At 49.0% G+C, this 21,625-nt stretch overlaps 1 protein-coding gene across 2 annotated transcripts in view; it reads left to right on the top strand.

Annotated features, from left to right (window-relative positions):
- Window positions 1-21,625, top strand: part of RAD51D (RAD51 paralog D) — an 81,057-nt gene that overhangs the window by 48,740 nt on the left and 10,692 nt on the right. For both annotated transcript variants that reach the window (XM_075334180.1, XM_075334179.1), the window contains exons 7-9: window positions 2,170-2,265; window positions 3,931-4,021; window positions 4,109-4,179. In XM_075334180.1, the coding sequence (XP_075190295.1) occupies window positions 2,170-2,265; window positions 3,931-4,021; window positions 4,109-4,179 (258 nt within the window). The remainder of the gene's footprint in view (window positions 1-2,169; window positions 2,266-3,930; window positions 4,022-4,108; window positions 4,180-21,625) is intronic.

The following is a 21,625-nucleotide window of genomic DNA, read 5'->3' as shown; positions in this document are numbered from 1 at the left end:
CATGTTATGCTTTTGGAGTACAATATGTGACATTTCTTCTTGCAGACGACCTGGGCGTTTTTTTCCTAGAGTTTTCTCTGGGGGCATGCACTTTCAAGCCTCACTGTCATACACTGACAGATTAGCTGTCAAATTGTGATTAGCAGCCTCTGAGAGGGAGGGGAGGATGAAAAGAAGACTCTAACGAAAAGCCTTGTGCAAGCAGGAGTTTCACATATTGCGCTCCAAAAGTAACAAATATGAATATCTCAGCAATAGAATGATGCAGTGCAAAACTGAAAAGAATGACAGAATCAGGAGAGCTCTGGTATTTTTACAAGGTTCATCTTAATCATTTTTAGATATACTGTTTTTTTTTGTATTTAGTTCAATGCTGTATCTGGCAAAAATTTTGCTGAGGAAAATTTCACTTCGGGCAGCAGAGTAGTCTAGCAACACTGCTCTGATATATGTTTCAATAATATCTGCTCAACATATTAAAGGGAACATGTAAGCTTCATTTTACTTTTGAAACTAAAGGTATGGCTATTATACGTCCAAGAATTCAATGAATAATTATGCCTATTTTTGTAATCCAAAGAGCCCCAGTGCTCAGAAATCAAGCTTTGAAGCCATATTCAAGTTAGCCTGTAAGTGCATTGGGCGCATGAAAATGCACACCAGATGCTTCAGGCTACTTCATCAGTCCCTGTAGGGCACCGCCTTCCTTTTTAATTGACACTCTCATGCCAAACCTGTAATGTAGCGGAGGATAGAGCTGTCAATCATGGAGAAGAAGGTGGGGTCGGGTAGGGAGAAAAGCTGATTCACTTGGAAGAAGAAACCTGATGCACTTGGAATACATCAACATGACCTTAATGCCCTTCAGAGCTGATTTGCAAGTGGATTTAAGCTTGATTTCTCAGTGGTGGCACATCTGATTACTACAAAATAGCTGGCAGTTTAATTATTATCCAAAGACCCATATAACCATACCACTGTTTTTCCGTAAAATTTTAGCTAAATAAATTTTATTCCCTTAATGCAATGTCACATAAGTCTACATGATTGCGGAGGTGATCAGGTGTGAAGATGGCTCAGGAGCTGAGCTCCCTCCACACACTGCAGATACCGGCTATATTAAATAGCTGGCATCTAAGGCTAGGTTCACATTTCCGTTGTTTTAAATCCGTCAGGTCCGTCAATGCGACTGGCAACAATTAATCCATCACCCAGCTCAAGAATCATGATTCAGAATAATTTTTACCACAGAATGTACACTATAAAAACTAAAATCATGGCAGAATTGCTATTTTTTAAAAATTTCATAGATTTTTATTTTTTCATTCTTCAGTACATTAAATAGTAAAGTGAATGGCGTCATTCAAAAATACAACTTGGCTAGCAAAAAACAAGCCCTAATGTGGCTAAAACTACAACGTTATGACTTTTGGAAGAAGAGGAGGGAGAAAAAAGTGCAAACATTAAAATTGTCTGTGGAGTGAGTTTATGAGTTAATATCTGAATCCAAAAGTCTTTCCCAGGGATCCTTCAATCTCTAACTTAAGGCCGCTTTACACACAACAACATCGCTAACGAGATGTCGTCGGGGGTCACAGAATTCGTGACGTACATCCGGCCTCGTTAGCGACGTCGTTGCGTGTGAAACGCACGAACGACCGTTAACGATCAAAATTACTTACCTTATCGTTGATCGTTGACATGTCGTTCTATTCCCAATTATCGTTGCAGGACGCAGGTTGTTCGTCGTTCCTGCGGCAGCACACATCGCTATGTGTGACTCCGCAGGAACGAGGAACTACAGCGTACCTGCGGCCGCCGGCAATGAGGAAGGAAGGAGGTGGGCGGGATATCTCCGCCCCCCCCTCAGCTTCTATTGGACGGCTGCCGTGTGACGTTGCTGTGACGCCGTACGAACCGCCCCCTTAGAAAGGAGGCGGTTCGCCGGCCACACCGACGTCGCAGGGAGGGTAAGTCCGTGTGACAGGGACTAACGATGTTGTGTGCCACGGGCAGTGATTTGTCCGTGACGCACAACCGACGGGGGCAGGTATGCTCGCTATCAATAGCGATATCGCAGTGTGTAAAGTGCCAAAAGGCCAATAAGATTATGCCACCTTTTTATATATGTACAGTTTTATTATAGCGTTTCTTTCCTCTTTATTATAGGTTGCAGCTCTGGAAAGAATTCAAGTGATCCACGTATTCGATGCCTACAAACTTTTAGATGTATTGCAAGATTTGAGACACAGCTTTTCCCAGCAGGTGTGAATGAGTCTACATATTAATTTGGATAAAATATTTAGCTTTATTTCACTAATTGTGAATACTTTAGCAAATTGCTTAAATAGCAGTAACTTTCTTAATTGCTTTTGCTGGAATCCCTCGGTTTAGTTGTGTTTGCGATCAATAGTTACTGACCTGATGTAGTTTCATTTGGAGATTTCAGGCTGCCATAATCTACAGAATTAGTACTCTGAGGTCCTCTAGCATCCAATTATAACTTCATAAATGATACTGCTTTTGTGACATAGTCTGGCTGCCATTACATATCCATTTGGCAGGGACTGATACTGAACTGTGTAGATCTGAATTAGGGTATGGGCACACCTTTAGTATTTGTGGTTGATTTTTCTCCCTGCAATAACAGATGTTGGCAGGAAAAATGCTGCATAAAATATCCTCTCTTTTGCTGCATTATTGTGTATGTTATTGATTCATTTTTACCTGCGTTTTTTTATCCATTCATGTGAATGGGACAAAAAGGCTGAAAAAAAATTTGACATGCTGCAGATTTGAAAACAAAATCCCAGGGTTTGAAGGTTGAAATCTGCAAGGAAAAAATAAGCAGCATGTGCATGAGATTTCAGAAGCAATTAACAGGAAGTGAGTGGCAGCCACAGGGCTCACTTCCTGTTTATTACATAACCGTACAGAGGTGGAGAGAGAGAAGCCAGTGTTGATTGGACGCAGGGCTCGTGTGTCATAACAATGTCATGTGGGCCCTGGATCCGCGAGTTCCAACATCTTTGGAACTGCACTGGCACTGGAGGCGTCTATAGGCTTTTTTATTTTTATGGGGGTGCAAAAGACAAATGTGATGTTAATGTCCTAGTTGTGGACAACCCCTTTAATTGTTGAAAGCTTACAGTGGCCCAGTAAAAGACCTTTGAATGTTGAAAATATAAGGAACATTATAACTAGAGCTACCATTAATATCAGTGCTCTGCATATAGGGATAGCAGAGAAAACAAAAATCATTAGTTCACTGCTATCCTTTTGGCTCACAGAGGTAATATGTCGGACTGGAAGTAAGGACTAGAAATGAGTGAACCTGAGGTTCAAGGTTTGGATTCGGAAACTGACTTACAAAAAAAACCATAGTTCAGGTTCGAAGTTCGAGTGAGTTACGAATGCAAACCACTCAAGTGAGCAGCGCTATGCTTGGGTATGAGTGATGCTCAGCCCCGTGCGAGCCACATGCAGTGTTTGAACAGCTCACATTTGGGGTAAAATCAGTGTGATCAGATGCAGTAAGCATATACAAAAGAAAATAAAAATTGAAAAACCTAGCCACCCTCCCCCGGAAGTGATCTGCTTATGGCTGGCTGTACATGGCCGGAGACTCAAACTGCCGATCAGTGATTCCAAACCTACTCGGGTCAAGTTCGGACCAGTGGAGGTTTGGAAAGTTTCCTGACAGCGAACCGAACCCCCAAAGGTTCGCTCATCTTTAGTAAGGATACAAAATTCTCTATCAATGAAAGGGTGAATCAGGCTTTTGGTTAGTTTTACCCATCCTTGTGTGATAGTGGCCTTTCTTGGCTTTGCCTGGAGTTTAGCTGCAGATGTCTGTTTGTATGATGGTATTTTTCACATGGTATGTGATTATTAAAGTTATATATAAATAATAACATTTTATGTTTTTAGCTGCTAAGATCTGGAGAAACACTTAGACTTGTGGTGGTTGATTCAGCGTGTGCAGTCATATACCCATTATTGGGGGGCAAACAGACAGAAGGTAATTTTATTTTTTTTCTGTTTTTACATTACAAAGATTAGAATTGTGTTATTATGAAAAACCATCTTCCTGTTTTTACGTTTCTAGGGATGGCTGTTATGATGTATCTGGCGAAGGAACTGCAAACACTTGCACATGATTTCAGCTTAGCAGTACTTGTAAGTATGGAAAGACATTTCAAGAAGCCAGGATTGGAAATTCTGTATCCATCCACATTTTAGCTTGGGTTGTCTCTGAGAGATGATGCACCCAAACACATAATTTATGGAACCCCTGAAAATCCATGTTGAAATGTGTAGTGTCTTGTAAAAGATTAACTAAACCCTATAATACAAAATATACTTTAAGTGTGTGTTTATGTATGTGTATGTATAATATATGGTTAAAAGTGACGTTTCATGATGATCCTAAAATGCACTCTAACCTTTTCAGGTGAACTTAATGTGACCTTCTCTAAACTTTTGATTGCAAATGTCTAACTGTTCAAAGTTTCTAATAAGGAGCTTAATGGCAAAATTCACAACAGGTCTTTGATCCATGAATAGCCCAATAAATTTCAGGGTTGAATTGATATTTGAACAGCCCTCCTCATTATGCTGTGCACATTTTGACATCATGAGACCAAGGCAAAACCTAACAATTGATCAACAGTACCTCGCCATTGCGAAGTTTCAAGCAGAATGTTCTCATACGGCCACTGAGCTTAGAGTGTCAGCAGGTTGCAGCAGTCATACAGAGAGACTGGAAAAGCAGAAAGGCATAGAAGTGGATATCCTTTGGCAATATCCCACACTGATGACCACTTCATTGTGAAAAATGCCTTTAAGAACCGGCTGATGTGTGCCACACAACTTCAGGCACAATTTAAGGGAGGTGAGAGACCCAAGTGTCACGTCAGACCATTTGTCAGCGTTCACATCAGTGTGGTCTGTGTGGTAGACTTAAGGTACCGTCACACTAAGCAACATCGCTGCTAAGGCACAACTTGCTAGCGATGTTGCTTAGTGTGACATCCAGCAACAACCTGGCCCCTGCTGTGAGGTCGTTGGTTGTTGCTGAATGTCCTGGACCATTTTTTAGTTGTTGCTCTCCCGCTGTGAAGCACACATCGCTGTGTGTGACAGCAACAGAGCAACAACTAAATGTACAGGCAGCAGGAGCCGGCTTCTGCGGACGCTGGTAACCACGGTAAACAGCTGGTAACCAAGAAGCCCTTACCTTGGTTACCCGATATATACCTTCGTTACCAGCGTCCGCCACTCTCAGCTGTCGGTGCCGGCTCCTGCTCCTTGCACACATAGCCAGACTACACATCAGGTAATTAACCCGATGTGTACTGTGGCTAGGAATGCAGGGAGCAGGAGCCGGCACTGGCAGCTGAGAGCGGCGGATGCTGGTAACGAAGGTAAATATCGGGTAACCAAGGTGTAAGGGCTTCTTGGTTACCCGCTGTTTACCGTGGTTACCAGCGTCCGCAGAAGCCGGCTCCTGCTGCCTGCACACGCAGCAGAGTACACATCGGGTAATTAACCCGATGTGTACTGTGGCTAGGTGTGCAGGGAGCCAGCGCTAAGCGGTGTGCGCTGGTAACCAAGGTAAATATCGGGTTGGTTACCCAATATTTACCTTAGTTACTAAGCGCAGCATGCTTCAACGTGTAGCGACGCTCCAGCGATCCCTGCCAGGTCAGGTTGCTGGTGGGATCACTGGAGCATTGCTTAGCGTGACATCTCACCAGCGACCTCCTAGCAACTTACCAGCGATCCCTATCAGGTTGTATCGTTGTTGGGATAGCTGGTAAGTTGTTTAGTGTGACTGGGCCTTTACTGAAAGGGTACCTCAGCAGCCTCTGGTTTCATCATCCTGCATTGGCCAGAGAGCATCTATTCTGGACAAGGAAAAAGTGTGCCTCAGAGCTGTTCACTGCTGAAAGACGGTTCATGCTGAGCAGAAACGATGGCCACCAACTATTTTGGAAACATCAAGGAGAGCACCATGCATCAGCAACTGTTGTCACCAGGCGAGCCTTTGGCGGTGTTGGTGTTAGTGTGGGCAGGTGTCTCTAGTTAATACAGAACTGCCCTAGACTTTGTGAATGGTACAGTAACAAGCTCCTACAACTCGAATTACACCATTTGCTGTTGGCTTTTGTTTCAATAATTTGTTTGAGATGAGGAAATCACCATTGCATGTTTCTAAGTAAATGCCCTACTTTCCTGATAAAATATCACTGTAGTATGAACTTTTTACAGTTTCCATAAATTTCCTCTGAAAGACAAATATCCCTAACTTTTTGTAGTGTAAATCTCCTGTCCCCAATCTTATACATATGTTCTGACATTATCATCTATTTCTTTGTCGCTCCATTGGGAGACCCAGACAATTTGGAATTGGGTTGTATAGCTATGCCTCCGGAGGCCACACAAAGCATTACACTAAAAGTGTAAAGCCCCTCCCCTTCTGCCTATACACCCCCCGTGCTCACGGGCTCCTCAGTTTTCTTGCTTTGTGCGAAGGAGGCAGACATCCACGCATAGCTGCACTGCTTGGTCAGCAGCAGCTGCTGACCAGGTCGGATGGAAGAAAAGAGGGCCCATAACAGGGCCCCCAGCATGCTCCCTTCTCACCCCACTCTTGTCGGCGGTGTTGTTAAGGTTGAGGTGCCCATTGCGGGTACACAGGCAGGAGCCACATGCTGTTTTCCTTCCCTATCCCTTAATGGGCTCTGGGTGAAGTGGGACCCGGATCGGTCTCCAGGCACTGGGACCGTGCTCCCTCCGCAGCCCTTGGGAATCTGCAGGATAGGAGCTGGATATCGTCAGGGACAAAGCCCTGCTACTATGAGGTACTCTGTGTCTCCGTGGGGACCGCGCATGGAGCGCTGGTCCCATACACATTACAGCACTGCTGGGTGTGTTAGTGCGCCGGGCATGGAGCGCTTGTGCCAGACACTTTCCAGCTCTGCTGGGTGTGTTTGTGCGCCAGACATGGAGCGTTTGGGCCAGACACTTTCCAGCTCTGCTGGGTGTGTTAGTGCGCCGGACATGGAGTGCTTGTGCCAGACACTTCCAGCTCTGCTGGGTGTGTTAGTGCGCCGGACATGAAACGTTAGTGCCATACACTTTCCAGTACTGCTGGAGGTGTTAGTGCGCCGGGGGACTACGCGTGGCCGCGCTTATTGCCGGCCGCGCTTATAACTTTAGTCCCCGGCTTCTGCGGCCTAGTGTCGTTCTTCCCGCCCACAGGCCTGCCAGTCAGGGAAGGGGCGGGACGCTGCACGGATCGTCAGCAGAGGGCTGGAGCATACATTAGTATCCTCCTCCCTCCTCACTCAGTACAGTGGGGTGCTGGATTCCCGCACTTTTCTTGGGCACGCCCACGGTCTCCTTCTCCTCACAGCACGCCGGCAGCCATTCCTGTCAGCGATTCAGACGCTGAGGAGGAGAGGCACTGACAGACAGATGGAACTATGGTTGAAATCCATCTATGAAGCTATCGGCGCGTCTTTTGCTCCAGCATTCGCAGCCGTATGGGCACTCCAAGCTATCTCAGCTTGTCAGGTGCAGATTCATGCGGTAACACGTACATCTGCCCCACAAGTGGTGTCTTTAACCAATCAGGCGTCGGCGTTTGCGTCCTACGCCATTAATGCTATCCTCGACTCTGCGAGCCGTACGGCGGTGGCATCCGCCAACTCGGTGGTACTCCGCAGGGCCATGTGGCTACGTGAATGGAAGGCAGACTCTGCTTCCAAAAAGTTCTTAACCGGTTTGCCATTTGGCTGGCGACCGCTTGTTTGGTGAGCGATTGGATGAAATCATTAAACAATCCAAGGGAAAGGATTCATCCTTACCCCAGTCCAAACCAAACAGACCTCAACCACGGAAGGTACAATCGAGGTTTCGGTCCTTTCGGACCGCGGGCAGATCTCAATTTTCCTCGTCCAAAAGGCCTCAGAAAGATCAGAGGAACTCAGATGCATGGCGGTCTAAGTCACGTCCTAAAAAGACCGCCGGACGCACCGCTCCCAAAGCGGCCTCCTCATGACTTTCGGCCTCTTCAAACCGCATCCTCGGTCGGTGGCAGGCTCGCCCGCTTTTGCGACATCTGGCTGCCACAAGTAAAAGACCGATGGGTGAGAGACATTCTATCTCACGGTTACAGGATAGAGTTCAACTCTCGTCCTCCGACTCGTTTCTTCAGAACATCTCCACCCCCCGACATAGCCGAGGCTCTTATGCAGGCGGTGGACACCCTGAAGGCGGAAGGAGTGGTGATCCCGGTTCCTCTTCAGCAACGGGGTCACGGTTCTTACTCCAACTTGTTCGTGGTGCCAAAAAAGGACGGATCCTTCCGTTCCGTTCTGGACCTGAAGCTGCTCAACAAGCATGTGAAAACCAGGCGGTTCCGGATGGAATCGCTTCGCTCCGTCATCGCCTCCATGTCCCAAGGAGATTTTCCTGGCATCAATAGACATCAAAGATGCTTATCTCCACGTACCGATTGCGCCAGAGCATCAGCGCTTCCTGCGCTTCGCCATAGGGGACGAACACCTTCAGTTCGTGGCACTACCTTTTGGCCTGGCAACAGCCCCACGGGTCTTCACCAAGGTCATGGCAACAGTGGTGGCAATCCTTCACTCTCAGGGACACTCGGTGATCCCTTACTTAGACGATCTACTGGTCAAGGCACCCTCTCAAGGGGCATGCCAACACAGCCTGAGCATTGCTCTGGAAACTCTCCAGAGTTTCGGGTGGATCATCAATTTTCCAAAGTCAAATCTGACACCGGCCCAATCACTGACATATCTTGGCATGGAGTTTCATACTCTCTCAGCGATAGTGAAGCTTCCGCTGAACAAACAGCGTTCACTACAGACAGGGGTGCAATCTCTCCTTCATGGTCAGTCACACCCCCTGAGGCGCCTCATGCACTTCCTAGGGAAGATGGTGGCAGCAATGGAGGCAGTTCCTTTTGCGCAGTTTCATCTGCGCCCACTTCAATGGGACATTCTCCGCAAATGGGACAGGAAGTCGACGTCCCTCGACAGGAACGTCTCCCTTTCTCGGGCAGCCAAAGCTTCCCTTCAGTGGTGGCTTCTTCCCACTTCTCTGTCGAAGGGGAAATCCTTCCTACCCCCATCCTGGGCTGTGGTCACGACGGACGCGAGCCTGTCAGGGTGGGGAGCGGTCTTTCTCCACCACAGGGCTCAGGGGACTTGGACTCAGACAGAGTCCTCCCTTCAGATCAATGTTCTGGAGATAAGGGCAGTGTATCTTGCCCTAAAAGCATTCCAGCCGTGGCTGGAAGGCAAACAGATCCGAATTCAGTCGGACAACTCTACAGCGGTGGCATACATCAACCACCAAGGCGGGACACGCAGTCGGCAAGCCTTCCAGGAGGTCCGGCGGATTCTGCTATGGGTGGAAGCCACAGCCTCCACCATATCCGCAGTTCACATCCCGGGCGTAGAAAAATGGGAAGCAGATTTTCTCAGTCGCCAGGGCATGGACGCAGGGGAATGGTCCCTTCACCCGGACGTGTTTCAGGAGATCTGTTGCCGCTGGGGCATGCCGGACGTCGACCTAATGGCGTCCCGGCACAACAACAAGGTCCCGACGTTCATAGCACGGTCTCAAGATCACAGAGCTCTGGCGGCAGACGCCTTAGTTCAGGATTGGTCGCAGTTTCAACTCCCTTATGTGTTTCCTCCTCTGGCACTGTTGCCCAGAGTGTTACGCAAGATCAGGGCCGACTGCCGTCGCGCCATCCTCGTCGCTCCAGACTGGCCGAGGAGGTCGTGGTACCCGGATCTGTGGCATCTCACGGTCGGCCGTGGGCACTCCCAGACCGACCAGACTTGCTGTCTCAAGGGCCGTTTTTCCATCTGAATTCTGCGGCCCTGAACCTGACTGTGTGGCCATTGAGTCCTGGATCCTAGCGTCTTCAGGTTTATCTCAAGAGGTCATTGCCACCATGAGACAGGCTAGGAAACCAACGTCCGTCAAGATCTACCACAGGACTTGGAAAATTTTCCTGTCGTGGTGCTCTGCTCAGGGCGTTGCTCCCTGGCCGTTTACCTTGCCCACTTTTCTGTCCTTTCTTCAATCCGGATTAGAAAAGGGTTTGTTACTAGGCTCACTTAAGGGACAAGTCTCTGCGCTCTCTGTCTTTTTTCAGAAGCGCCTAGCCAGACTTCCACAGGTACACACGTTCCTGCAGGGGGTTTGTCACATCGTACCTCCTTACAGGCGTCCGTTAGAACCCTGGGATCTGAACAGGGTGCTGATGGTTCTTCAGAAACAACCGTTCGAGCCAATGAGGGATATCTCTCTCTCGCGCCTTTCACAGAAGGTGGTCTTCTTAGTGGCAGTCACATCACTTCGGAGAGTGTCTGAGCTAGCAGCGCTGTCATGCAAAGCCCCCTTCCTGGTGTTTCACCAGGACAAGGTGGTTCTGCGTCCGGTTCCGGAATTTCTCCCTAAGGTGGTATCCCCCTTTCATCTCAATCAGGATATCTCCTTACCCTCTTTTTGTCCTCATCCAGTTCACCAATGTGAAAAGGATTTGCACTTGTTAGATCTGGTGAGAGCACTCAGATTCTACATTTCTCGTACGGCGCCCCTGCGCCGCTCGGATGCACTCTTTGTCCTTGTCGCTGGCCAGCGTAAAGGGACACAAGCTTCCAAATCAACCCTGGCTCGGTGGATCAAGGAACCAATTCTCGAGGCCTATCGTTCCTCCGGGCTTCCGGTTCCCTCAGGGCTGAAGGCCCATTCTACCAGGGCCGTGGGAGCGTCCTGGGCTTTGCGGCACCAGGCTACGGCTCAGCAGGTGTGTCAGGCGGCTACCTGGTCGAGCCTGCACACTTTCACGAAACACTATCAGGTGCATACCTATGCTTCGGCAGATGCCAGCCTAGGTAGGCGAGTCCTTCAGGCGGCGGTTGCCCACCTGTAGGACGGAGCCGGTTACGGCTCTATTATGAGGTATTATTTACCCACCCAGGGACTGCTTTTGGACGTCCCAATTGTCTGGGTCTCCCAATGGAGCGACAAAGAAGAAGGGAATTTTGTTTACTTACCGTAAATTCCTTTTCTTCTAGCTCCAATTGGGAGACCCAGCACCCGCCCCTGTTTTTTGTGTACACATGTTGTTCATGTTGAATGGTTTCAGTTCTCCGATATTCCTTCGGATTGAATTTCCTTTAAACCAATTATTTTTTCCTCCTTCTTGCTTTTGCACCAAAACTGAGGAGCCCGTGAGCACGGAGGGTGTAAAGGCAGAAGGGGAGGGGCTTTACACTTTTAGTGTAATGCTTTGTGTGGCCTCCGGAGGCATAGCTATACAACCCAATTCCAAATTGTCTGGGTCTCCCAATTGGAGCTAGAAGAAAAGGAATTTACGGTAAGTAAACAAAATTCCCTTCTTTCGGTGTCACTCTAGTCCCACGGTGCCATCTTGTGAGTGTAACTGCTGACTGGCCGGAAGTCAGAAGTTACATTATAAGCCCTCACTACAAGTCTATGAGAGCCGGAATAACACTTTTATAGACTTGTATTGATGTGTGACCTCCGGTGCACTCCATAAAACGCTGGAGCTGCTAGCAAGTCGCAAAGTGCCAGAGACCGTCGGGAGTGATGCTGAAAAGTGATGAAGACACCTGAGGATGAGTATAAGGATGGGGTCAAGGGACTTAGATTAAGGCTACACAAACATTTAGCATCCGATATGAGAGCATCGGATACGTTATAGTAATGAGTCCCGCTCTGCTGCAAGCGTGCTTAGTGTCGGGCCACTGTGATCTGATCCTGCGAGATCACAGCTGTGGAGGAGAGGGAGGGACTAATCTCACTATCTCCTGCATTATCAGCTGATGCGATTATCGCACTGCACTTCGGTGTCATGAGTAGAGATGAGCGAACCGGTCGCGGTTCGGCTCGAGGTTGGTTCGCCGAACGGACCTCCCGTTCGAGTTCGGTTCGTCGAACGTTCGACGAACCGAACTCGAACTGCATAGGAAACAATGGCAGGCAATCACAAACACAGAAAAACACCTAGAAAACACCCTCAAAGGTGTCCAAAAGGTCACAAACAACTCACAACACATGGAAAAGTGACAAGGACATATACTCATGCGAAAACAAAAGAGCTGGACAAGGAAAAAGAGGAGGACACACAGATATATGAGTATATGCAAGGAAACATGCCATTATTGTGCAACTTGAGCCCTGCTCATTCTTGGCTTCCAATCTTGATAAATTGCCTGAGCTCGCCACGTACGTCTTGGGGATCTTGTCGTGTCCTGCAGCCAGCGTTCTCTCGGAACCTGTCTTCAGTGCTGCTGTGGGTCTGCTGGCAGATAAGCACACGTGTCTGTCCACTGACAATGTGGACATGGCTCTCAGAGGACTTTTCTTCCCCGGGGTCAGCCAGGGGACGGGAAAGGCACGCGTATTTTTGAGAGTGCTTCATGCAAAGCATCTTTTTCTTTTTCAAAAGGGGGCTCAACCGATGCCAGTCAAGTGGGGTGTGTGTGGCCCAGTGAGTGGCAACGAGGGAGACTGTGGTTGGAGTCCCCTCGCTGTGTTTCTAAAAGAACCAAGATGAACAAGTCATGGCTCTCAGAGGACTTTTCTTCCCCGGGGTCAGCCAGGGGACGGGAAAGGCACGCGTATTTTTGAGAGTGCTTCATGCAAAGCATCTTTTTCTTTTTCAAAAGGGGGCTCAACCGATGCCAGTCAAGTGGGGTGTGTGTGGCCCAGTGAGTGGCAACGAGGGAGACTGTGGTTGGAGTCCCCTCGCTGTGTTTCTAAAAGAACCAAGATGAACAAGTCATGGCTCTCAGAGGACTTTTCTTCCCCGGGGTCAGCCAGGGGACGGGAAAGGCACGCGTATTTTTGAGAGTGCTTCATGCAAAGCATCTTTTTCTTTTTCAAAAGGGGGCTCAACCGATGCCAGTCAAGTGGGGTGTGTGTGGCCCAGTGAGTGGCAACGAGGGAGACTGTGGTTGGAGTCCCCTCGCTGTGTTTCTAAAAGAACCAAGATGAACAAGTCATGGCTCTCAGAGGACTTTTCTTCCCCGGGGTCAGCCAGGGGACGGGAAAGGCACGCGTATTTTTGAGAGTGCTTCATGCAAAGCATCTTTTTCTTTTTCAAAAGGGGGCTCAACCGATGCCAGTCAAGTGGGGTGTGTGTGGCCCAGTGAGTGGCAACGAGGGAGACTGTGGTTGGAGTCCCCTCGCTGTGTTTCTAAAAGAACCAAGATGAACAAGTCATGGCTCTCAGAGGACTTTTCTTCCCCGGGGTCAGCCAGGGGACGGGAAAGGCACGCGTATTTTTGAGAGTGCTTCATGCAAAGCATCTTTTTCTTTTTCAAAAGGGGGCTCAACCGATGCCAGTCAAGTGGGGTGTGTGTGGCCCAGTGAGTGGCAACGAGGGAGACTGTGGTTGGAGTCCCCTCGCTGTGTTTCTAAAAGAACCAAGATGAACAAGTCATGGCTCTCAGAGGACTTTTCTTCCCCGGGGTCAGCCAGGGGACGGGAAAGGCACGCGTATTTTTGAGAGTGCTTCATGCAAAGCATCTTTTTCTTTTTCAAAAGGGGGCTCAACCGATGCCAGTCAAGTGGGGTGTGTGTGGCCCAGTGAGTGGCAACGAGGGAGACTGTGGTTGGAGTCCCCTCGCTGTGTTTCTAAAAGAACCAAGATGAACAAGTCATGGCTCTCAGAGGACTTTTCTTCCCCGGGGTCAGCCAGGGGACGGGAAAGGCACGCGTATTTTTGAGAGTGCTTCATGCAAAGCATCTTTTTCTTTTTCAAAAGGGGGCTCAACCGATGCCAGTCAAGTGGGGTGTGTGTGGCCCAGTGAGTGGCAACGAGGGAGACTGTGGTTGGAGTCCCCTCGCTGTGTTTCTAAAAGAACCAAGATGAACAAGTCATGGCTCTCAGAGGACTTTTCTTCCCCGGGGTCAGCCAGGGGACGGGAAAGGCACGCGTATTTTTGAGAGTGCTTCATGCAAAGCATCTTTTTCTTTTTCAAAAGGGGGCTCAACCGATGCCAGTCAAGTGGGGTGTGTGTGGCCCAGTGAGTGGCAACGAGGGAGACTGTGGTTGGAGTCCCCTCGCTGTGTTATACATGCTTTTAGAAGGGCATGACATGGCTTGGAGGTTGACTTTCATAAAATGCAAACTGTTGGCTACCAAAATGCTGCCTTTCCAACAACTGTGGTTATAGGCAATGAGGAACATACTGATGAAGATGAGACGCAGATACCCGATTGGGATGACAACTTAAATATTCGGTCAGGGCAAGAAGAAACTCGGTCTGAGGGGGAGGGGAGTGCAAACACAACAATTGATGATGAAGTTCTAGATCCCACCTACTGTCAACCCACAGTCAGACACTCGAGGAGGTCAATAGAGGCGGTGGAGGAGGATGCAACCGACGTCGAAGTAACCTGGCGCCTTCCTGGACACAGTCGGAGCACTGGTAGCACGTCTACAACTGCATCCTCAGCCACCACTCTGCCTCTGAGCATTATTCGGGGTGGATCAACAGGTCGCATGGCCTCTAAGCCTTGCCTAGCCTGGTCCTTTTTTGACATAAAAAAAGATCGGCCAAATTATGTGATCTGTAACATTTGCCATGGTTATCTTAGTAGATGTCAAAACCTCAGCAGTTTGACAACTTCTTCCATGAATCGTCACATGAATAAATATCATATGGCCTGGTGGGAAGCTCACCGTGCTGCAATGCGGCCTAGTGGAGCCAACCATCCACCGCCTGCCCCTTCCAGGGCATCCGCGCGCTCGTCATCTTCTAGGACTGTGGGGACAGCTGTCACACCTGTTTTTCCACCCACAACTTCCACCACTGTAACCGCAACAGGCAGTTTGCTTGGTAGGTCGTCAGTTGGTTTGGAAGGGGAAACAAGTGAGTGTGTACAGCTCTCTCAGACATCGATAGCACCAACTTTGGATGAAGGCAACATCATGTCTCCGCCTGCACTTTCCTCCCAAAGCTGCATTTTTCCAGGGACACCCTACTCAACACCGTCTACACACAGCAGCCAGATCTCTGTCCCTCAGATGTGGTCAAATAAAAGGCCACTTCCTTCGACCCATGACAAAGCGAAGAGGTTGACTCTATCCCTCTGTAAGCTGTTGGCTACAGAAATGCTGCCTTTCCGCCTAGTGGACACACAGGATTTTAGAGACCTTATATCTGTCGCTGTGCCCCAGTACCAGATGCCTAGTCGCCACTACTTCTCTAAGAAAGGTGTGCCCGCGCTACACCAGCATGTCGCACACAATATCACCGCTTCCTTGAGAAACTCTTTGTGTGAACGGGTGAATTTCAGCACCGATACTTGGACCAGTAAGCATGGACAGGGACGTTACATGTCGCTGACTGGGCACTGGGTAACTATGGTGATAGATGGTGAAGGGTCTGCTGCACAAGTCTTGCCGTCCCCACGACTTGTGTGTCAATCCTCTGTCTGTCCAAGTTCCGCCACTGCTTCTGCATCCTCCACCTCATCTGGGTCCTCCACCTCCGCCCCAAGCCTGCCTGGTCAGGCCACCAGCGTTCTCACTGCGCAGAAGGAATCACGCACCCCTCATTACTATGCTGGCAGCAGAGCGCAACGGCATCAGGCGGTCTTTAGCTTGACATGTCTTGGGAATAAGAGTCACACAGCTGAGGAGTTGTGGTCAGCTCTGCGGTCCGAGTTTAATAAATGGTTGTCTCCACTCAACCTGCAGCCTGGTAAGGCCGTGTGCGACAATGCTGCAAACCTGGGTGCGGCCCTTCGCCTGGGCAAGGTGACACACGTGCCTTGTATGGCTCACGTGTTGAACCTTGTTGTCCAGCAATTTTTAACACACTATCCCGGCCTAGATGGCCTTCTGACCAGGGCACGGAAACTGTCTGCAGTGCTCACTTCCGCCGTTCAAGCGCCGCAGCTGAGCGACTTGCATCGCTCCAGAAGTCTTTCGGCCTGCCGGTTCATCGCCTGAAATGCGATGTGGCGACACGCTGGAATTCAACTCTCCACATGTTACAGCGACTGTGGCAGCACCGCAGAGCCCTGGGGCAATACGTCATGACGTATAGCCTGGGCCAACGAGATGCAGAGGTGGGGCAGATCACCCTGATGGAGTGATCTCAGATCACGGACCTATGCACCCTTCTGCACAGTTTCGACATGGCGACGAATATGTTTAGCGCTGACAATGCCATTTTCAGCATGACGATTACAGTCATTTACATGCTGGAGCACACGCTAAACACTATTCGGAGTCAGGGGGTGGGACAACAGGAAGGGGAGGAACTACAGGATGATTCATATGCGCAAGACACAACAACATCACCAAGGTCCAGACGTTCATCATCACCAACGCGGCAGGCATGGGACCATGGGGGACAGGGATCAACAAGGGCGCATGGTAGCAGGCGAGATGTTGAGGAAGGTGCAGGAGGACATGAAGATATGGAGGACGAACTGTCCATGGACATGGAAGACTCAGCTGATGAGGGGGACCTTGGTCAAATTTAAGTTGAAAGAGGTTGGGGGGAGATGACAGAGGAAGAAAGAACGGTTAGCACCTCTATGCCACAAACACAGCGTGGACTTGGTCCGCATGGCTGCGCAAGACACATGAGTGCCTTCTTGTTGCACTACCTCCAACATGACCCTCGTATTGTCAAAATTAGAAGTGATGATGACTACTGGCTTGCCACACTATTAGATCCCCGGGACAAGTCCAAATTTTGTGACATAATTCCACCCATAGAAAGGGACGCACGTATGCAGGAGTATCAGCAGAAGCTGTTACTCGATCTTAGCTCGGCTTTTCCACCAAACAACCGTGCAGGTGAAGGGAGTGATTCTCCCAGTTGTAACTTGACAAACATGGGACGGCCTCGTCATCTTCAACAGTCTTCCCGTACCAGTAGGACCGTATCTGGTGCTGGTAACAGCAATTTTATGGAATCTTTTCATAATTTTTTTAGACCCTCCTTTGCAAGGCCACCAGAGACATCAAGTGTGTCACATAGTCAACGGATGGAGAGGATGATACAGGAGTATCTCCAAATGAACATCGATGCAATGACTTTGCAAATGGAGCCTTGCTCCTTTTGTGCTTCAAATCTAGAAAAATGTCAAGAGCTCTCCAGTTACGCCTTGAAGATTTTGTCGTGTCCAGCTGCCAGCGTTGTCTCTGAACGTGTCTTCAGTGCTGCTGGGTGTGTGCTGACAGATAAGCGCACGCGTCTGTCCAGTGACAATGTGGACAGACTGACGTTCATCAAAATGAACAAGTCATGGATCCAGAAGGAATTTACTACCCCTGTGTCATCCTGGGGAGAGTAAATGCTTGTGGATTTGGAATGTGCTTGATGCAAATCAAAACATCCTGTTTGCAACTAGGGAACAAGTCCTGCCACTGATGGGGTGTCTGTGTGCCCAATTTGGGGAAAAAAGGTAGACTCCGCTTGGAGTAACCCTTGCTTGCTGTGTTTTTTAAAAATGATACAAGATGAACAGATCTGAAGGCAAGATGAAGGCAACATCATGTCTCCGCCTGCACTTTTCTCACAAACCTGCATTTTTCCAGGGACACCGTACTCAACACCGTCTACAGACAGCAGCCAGATCTCTGTCCCTCAGATGTGGTCAAATAAAAGGCCACTTACTGCGACCCATGACAAAGCTAAGTGGTTGACTCTATCCCTCTGTAAGCTGTTGGCTACCGAAATGCTGCCTTTACGCGTAGTGGACACACAGGATTTTACAGACCTTATGTCTGTCGCTGTGCCCCAGTACCAGATGCCCAATCACCACTGCTTCTCCAAGAAAAGCATGCCCGCGCTACACCAGCATGTCGCACACAACATCACCACTTCCTTGAGAAAATCTGTGTGCGACAGGGTGCATTTCAACACAGATACTTGGACCAGTAAGCATAGACAGGGTCATTACATGTCACTGACTGGGCACTGGCAAACTATGGTGAGAGATGGAGAAGGGTCTGCTGTACAAGTCTTGCCGTCCCCACGAGTTGTTTCAATCCTTGTTCTGTATGTAGAAGTTAATACACTGCTTCTGCCTCTTCAACCTCGTGTGGGTCCTCTACCTTGGCGCAAACCCTGTGTGGTCAGGCCACCCTTCCTTGCAACTGCGCACAAGGACTACCACACACCTCCTTACTATGCTGGCAGCCGAGCTCAATGCCATCAGGCGGTCAAAGTTTTACTTTGAAATGTATGGGAAATGTGAGTCACACCGCTATTACAGAGAATAGTAGTCAGGCAGGGTCAAAACATTAATTGAGGAACAGGAACAGAATGGGACGGCCAGGAAAGAATCAGAAAACAAGCAGAGGTGAAATGCGTATCGGCCAACAAGGTACATAAACAGCAAGCAGGAAAAGTAGTCAGGTAACAAGCACACAAAATCATAAAACTGAACTGGGGGTAAAATTAACCAGAGGTTCATAGCTATGTCTGGCAGTGGTCTGCAGACAGGATGGGCATAAAAAAGGGTGTGGTGTCTTCCCATTGGTTGTAGCTGAATGATGGTATTTCATCTGTGAGATACCCACCAGCTACATTCAGCCAGAGATTCTGCATCTGTCAAGGTAATGCAGCCCAGTGGGTGAGCATAACCTGCGTCCACCTGCGCCGCTGGCATCGACTACTCTCCCATCATCAGCACTATTCATGAAAGGAACACGTTGTCACCTGGCGACCGGAGTACAAATTGACGGAGCGGACTCCGTTGGTGACTTAACAGCCGTGTGCAGCAATGATGCAAACCTGGCTGCGGGCCATCCTCAGGGCAATGTGACACACGTGCCTTTTAGGGCTCACGTGTTGAACCGAATTCGCCAGCAATTTTTAAAACACCATCACGGCCAACATGGCCTTGTGCAGTGGGCACGCTCGCTATGTGCTCACTTCCATCGTGCGCACACAGCAGCTCAACAACTTTCATCACTCCGGAAGTCTTAGGGTCTGGCAGTTAAACGCCGTAAATGCGATGTTTCGACACGCAGGTATTGGAATCTGCACATGTTGCAGCGTGTGTGGCAGCACCGCAGAGCCCTGCTGAAATACGGTAAGACATATAGCCTGGGATAACTTGATCCAGAGGTGGTGCAGATCACGCTGCTGGAGTGGTGTCAGATCAAGGACCTATGCACCCTGCTACACAGTTTTGAAATGTCGACGAAGATGTTTAGCACTGGCAATGTCATTCTCAGCGTGACAATTCTGGTCATCTACATGATGGAGCACACTGTAATTATTATTCGGAGTCAGGTGTTGGGACAAGAGGAAGGGGAGGAAGTACAGGAGGAGTCATATGCGGAAGGGATAACAAGATCTACGAGGTCCAGATGGTCAGCGGCACCTATGCGGCAGTCATGGTGAGGGAGAGGGATTAACAAGGGCGCATAGTATCAGCAAAAAGTGTTGATGAAAGTGCAGGAGCCCATGAAGAAATGGAGGACGAACTGGCGATGGGCATGGAAGACTCAGCAGATGAGTGAGAGCTTGCTCACATTTCGGTTGTGCGAGGTTGGGGGGAGAGGGCAGAGGAAGGATGCACGATTCTCACCTCTCTGCCACCAACACACCAAGGACTTGGTCCTCCTGGATGCACAAGACACATGAGCGCCTTCTTGCTGCACTACCTACATGACCCTCGGATTGTATGAATTTGAACTAATCCTGAATACTGGGTTGCCACACTGTTAGATCCCCGGTACAAGACAAAATTTGGCGAACTAATTCCTGCCATAGAAATAGACGCACGTATACAGGAGTATCTGCAGAATGTGGTACGCAATCTTAGATCTACTTGTCCACTAAACACCAGTGCTGCACAGAGTGAATCTCAACGCTTTGTCATGGATAGGAGGAAATGGTCTTTTACTTGTCCACATCGGAGGGACCGAGGGATGGCTGCTGTGCTGAGATGGCGTTGAGTACGGTGTCCCTGCACAGTTGCACTTTTGGTCATATCCCAAAATGAGTTGAAAAAGGACAGATGCTGTTGGAAAGGGGAACAGGTGTGTTGGAAAGGGGAAAAAAGTTTTGGCCCGTGGATTTGGTGGTTAAGCAACTGTAACATTTGCTGAAGAAACAACATCTGTTACAGTGGGACTGGCAGATTTGGATAAAGTGGTATATAATCTGTGACCGCTATATAACGAAAATTAATAAGAAAAGAAAGAGAAAGGTATATATCCCCATCAGCAGTCAGTGTCCACCGTGCTCCCAGTTGGAAAAGGAGAGGTTGGCAACTTGAAGGTTTGGTGGAGGATACAGAGCTGTGTGGCTATGAAACTAATAGTAGCCTGAACCGAGTTAGACGCCATTCGGATCTGGAGACTGTGAGCCCTGTTAGCGTCACAGGGTCCACATGCCCACCCAGCCCAGGAACTCCCTGTTAACAACACAGGGGCCATTGAGTACGCTGACCGTGTGCGTAGGGGCCACACCTGTGGACAGCAGGCGCATCAGCAGCAGCAGGCCTGTTAATGCCACTGGGCTGCACAAGCAGGACTGTTAGGACAGGAGCTGGTCTTAACCGTTCTGCGTTACCAACTGTGGTGGTGGCCTGCATCCACCACCCGATCCCTGCCTACCTCTGGCCTAAAGCCGCAATGGGTTCAACACATGGAGGTGTGCTCTTTCGGAGCATAATAGAAGACTGCGCACCTCCTTGTTGGCTCCAGCCCCTTTTATAACCTGGGTCCGCCCCAAACCAGGGTGAACCACAATGCACCTCCTGGAGACAAAAGTAGAGTGACACGTCATGAGTGGCATAACTAGCGTCCTATTTGGAAACGCAACTTCAATGATGACCTCATGGCTGCCATGACCCAAACACCTCACCAGTCATCGTCTGAGCATCAATAATGCGGTGACAAGTCATAGGTGTGGGCCTCTGCAAGCCATTTGGGAGGACACCTGATGCCCTGTGGTCTATATGGGACCCCCACATCAGGGCCAGGGCCAAAGAGTTCATTACCGGACCTAGTCTCTGATGCAGGAAGTGCCTGAGCATGCTCAGTAGCATGAAATACAGTCTCTGAAAAAAGACTATCAGCTTTAGCATGGTGTCTATGCCCAAAACAGGACTTATACCCGGCACGGAATGCAAGCACCTGTGCAAAGAGGCTTTTCACACTTAGTGTGGGAGCATGCGCTGTATCCCGAAATGAAAACTTAGCGTCAGGAATGGCACAGTCAGGCTGAGCATACTCACTAGGCGAAACACTGTAATTATGCTGCAGCTGGGGTACATCGGCACACGCATGCGCACTAGCTGCCTCTCCACACTTAGACGTGGAGGGGAAATTTGTCTTGGAGATGCTGTCTATGAACAGAAGGAAAAGCTAAAGGAAGCCTGACTTTCTATCCCTCCGAATTATGAAATGCAGCAATGAATTCCATGAGTTTGCTATAACATTAGTGTAGCAAAATGTGCATGAGGGTGTGATGTAGAGGTGCTAGAAATAGCTTGTCACCAGTGGGGCACTAATGGAATACAACAGCCAGTTCTATGATGCCACAAAATGGCAGTATTTTGT

Source organism: Anomaloglossus baeobatrachus, chromosome 2 (genome assembly GCF_048569485.1).
Source record: "Anomaloglossus baeobatrachus isolate aAnoBae1 chromosome 2, aAnoBae1.hap1, whole genome shotgun sequence".
Classification (NCBI taxonomy): Eukaryota; Metazoa; Chordata; class Amphibia; order Anura; family Aromobatidae; genus Anomaloglossus; species Anomaloglossus baeobatrachus.
This window is presented reverse-complemented; position numbering and strand designations above follow the sequence as displayed.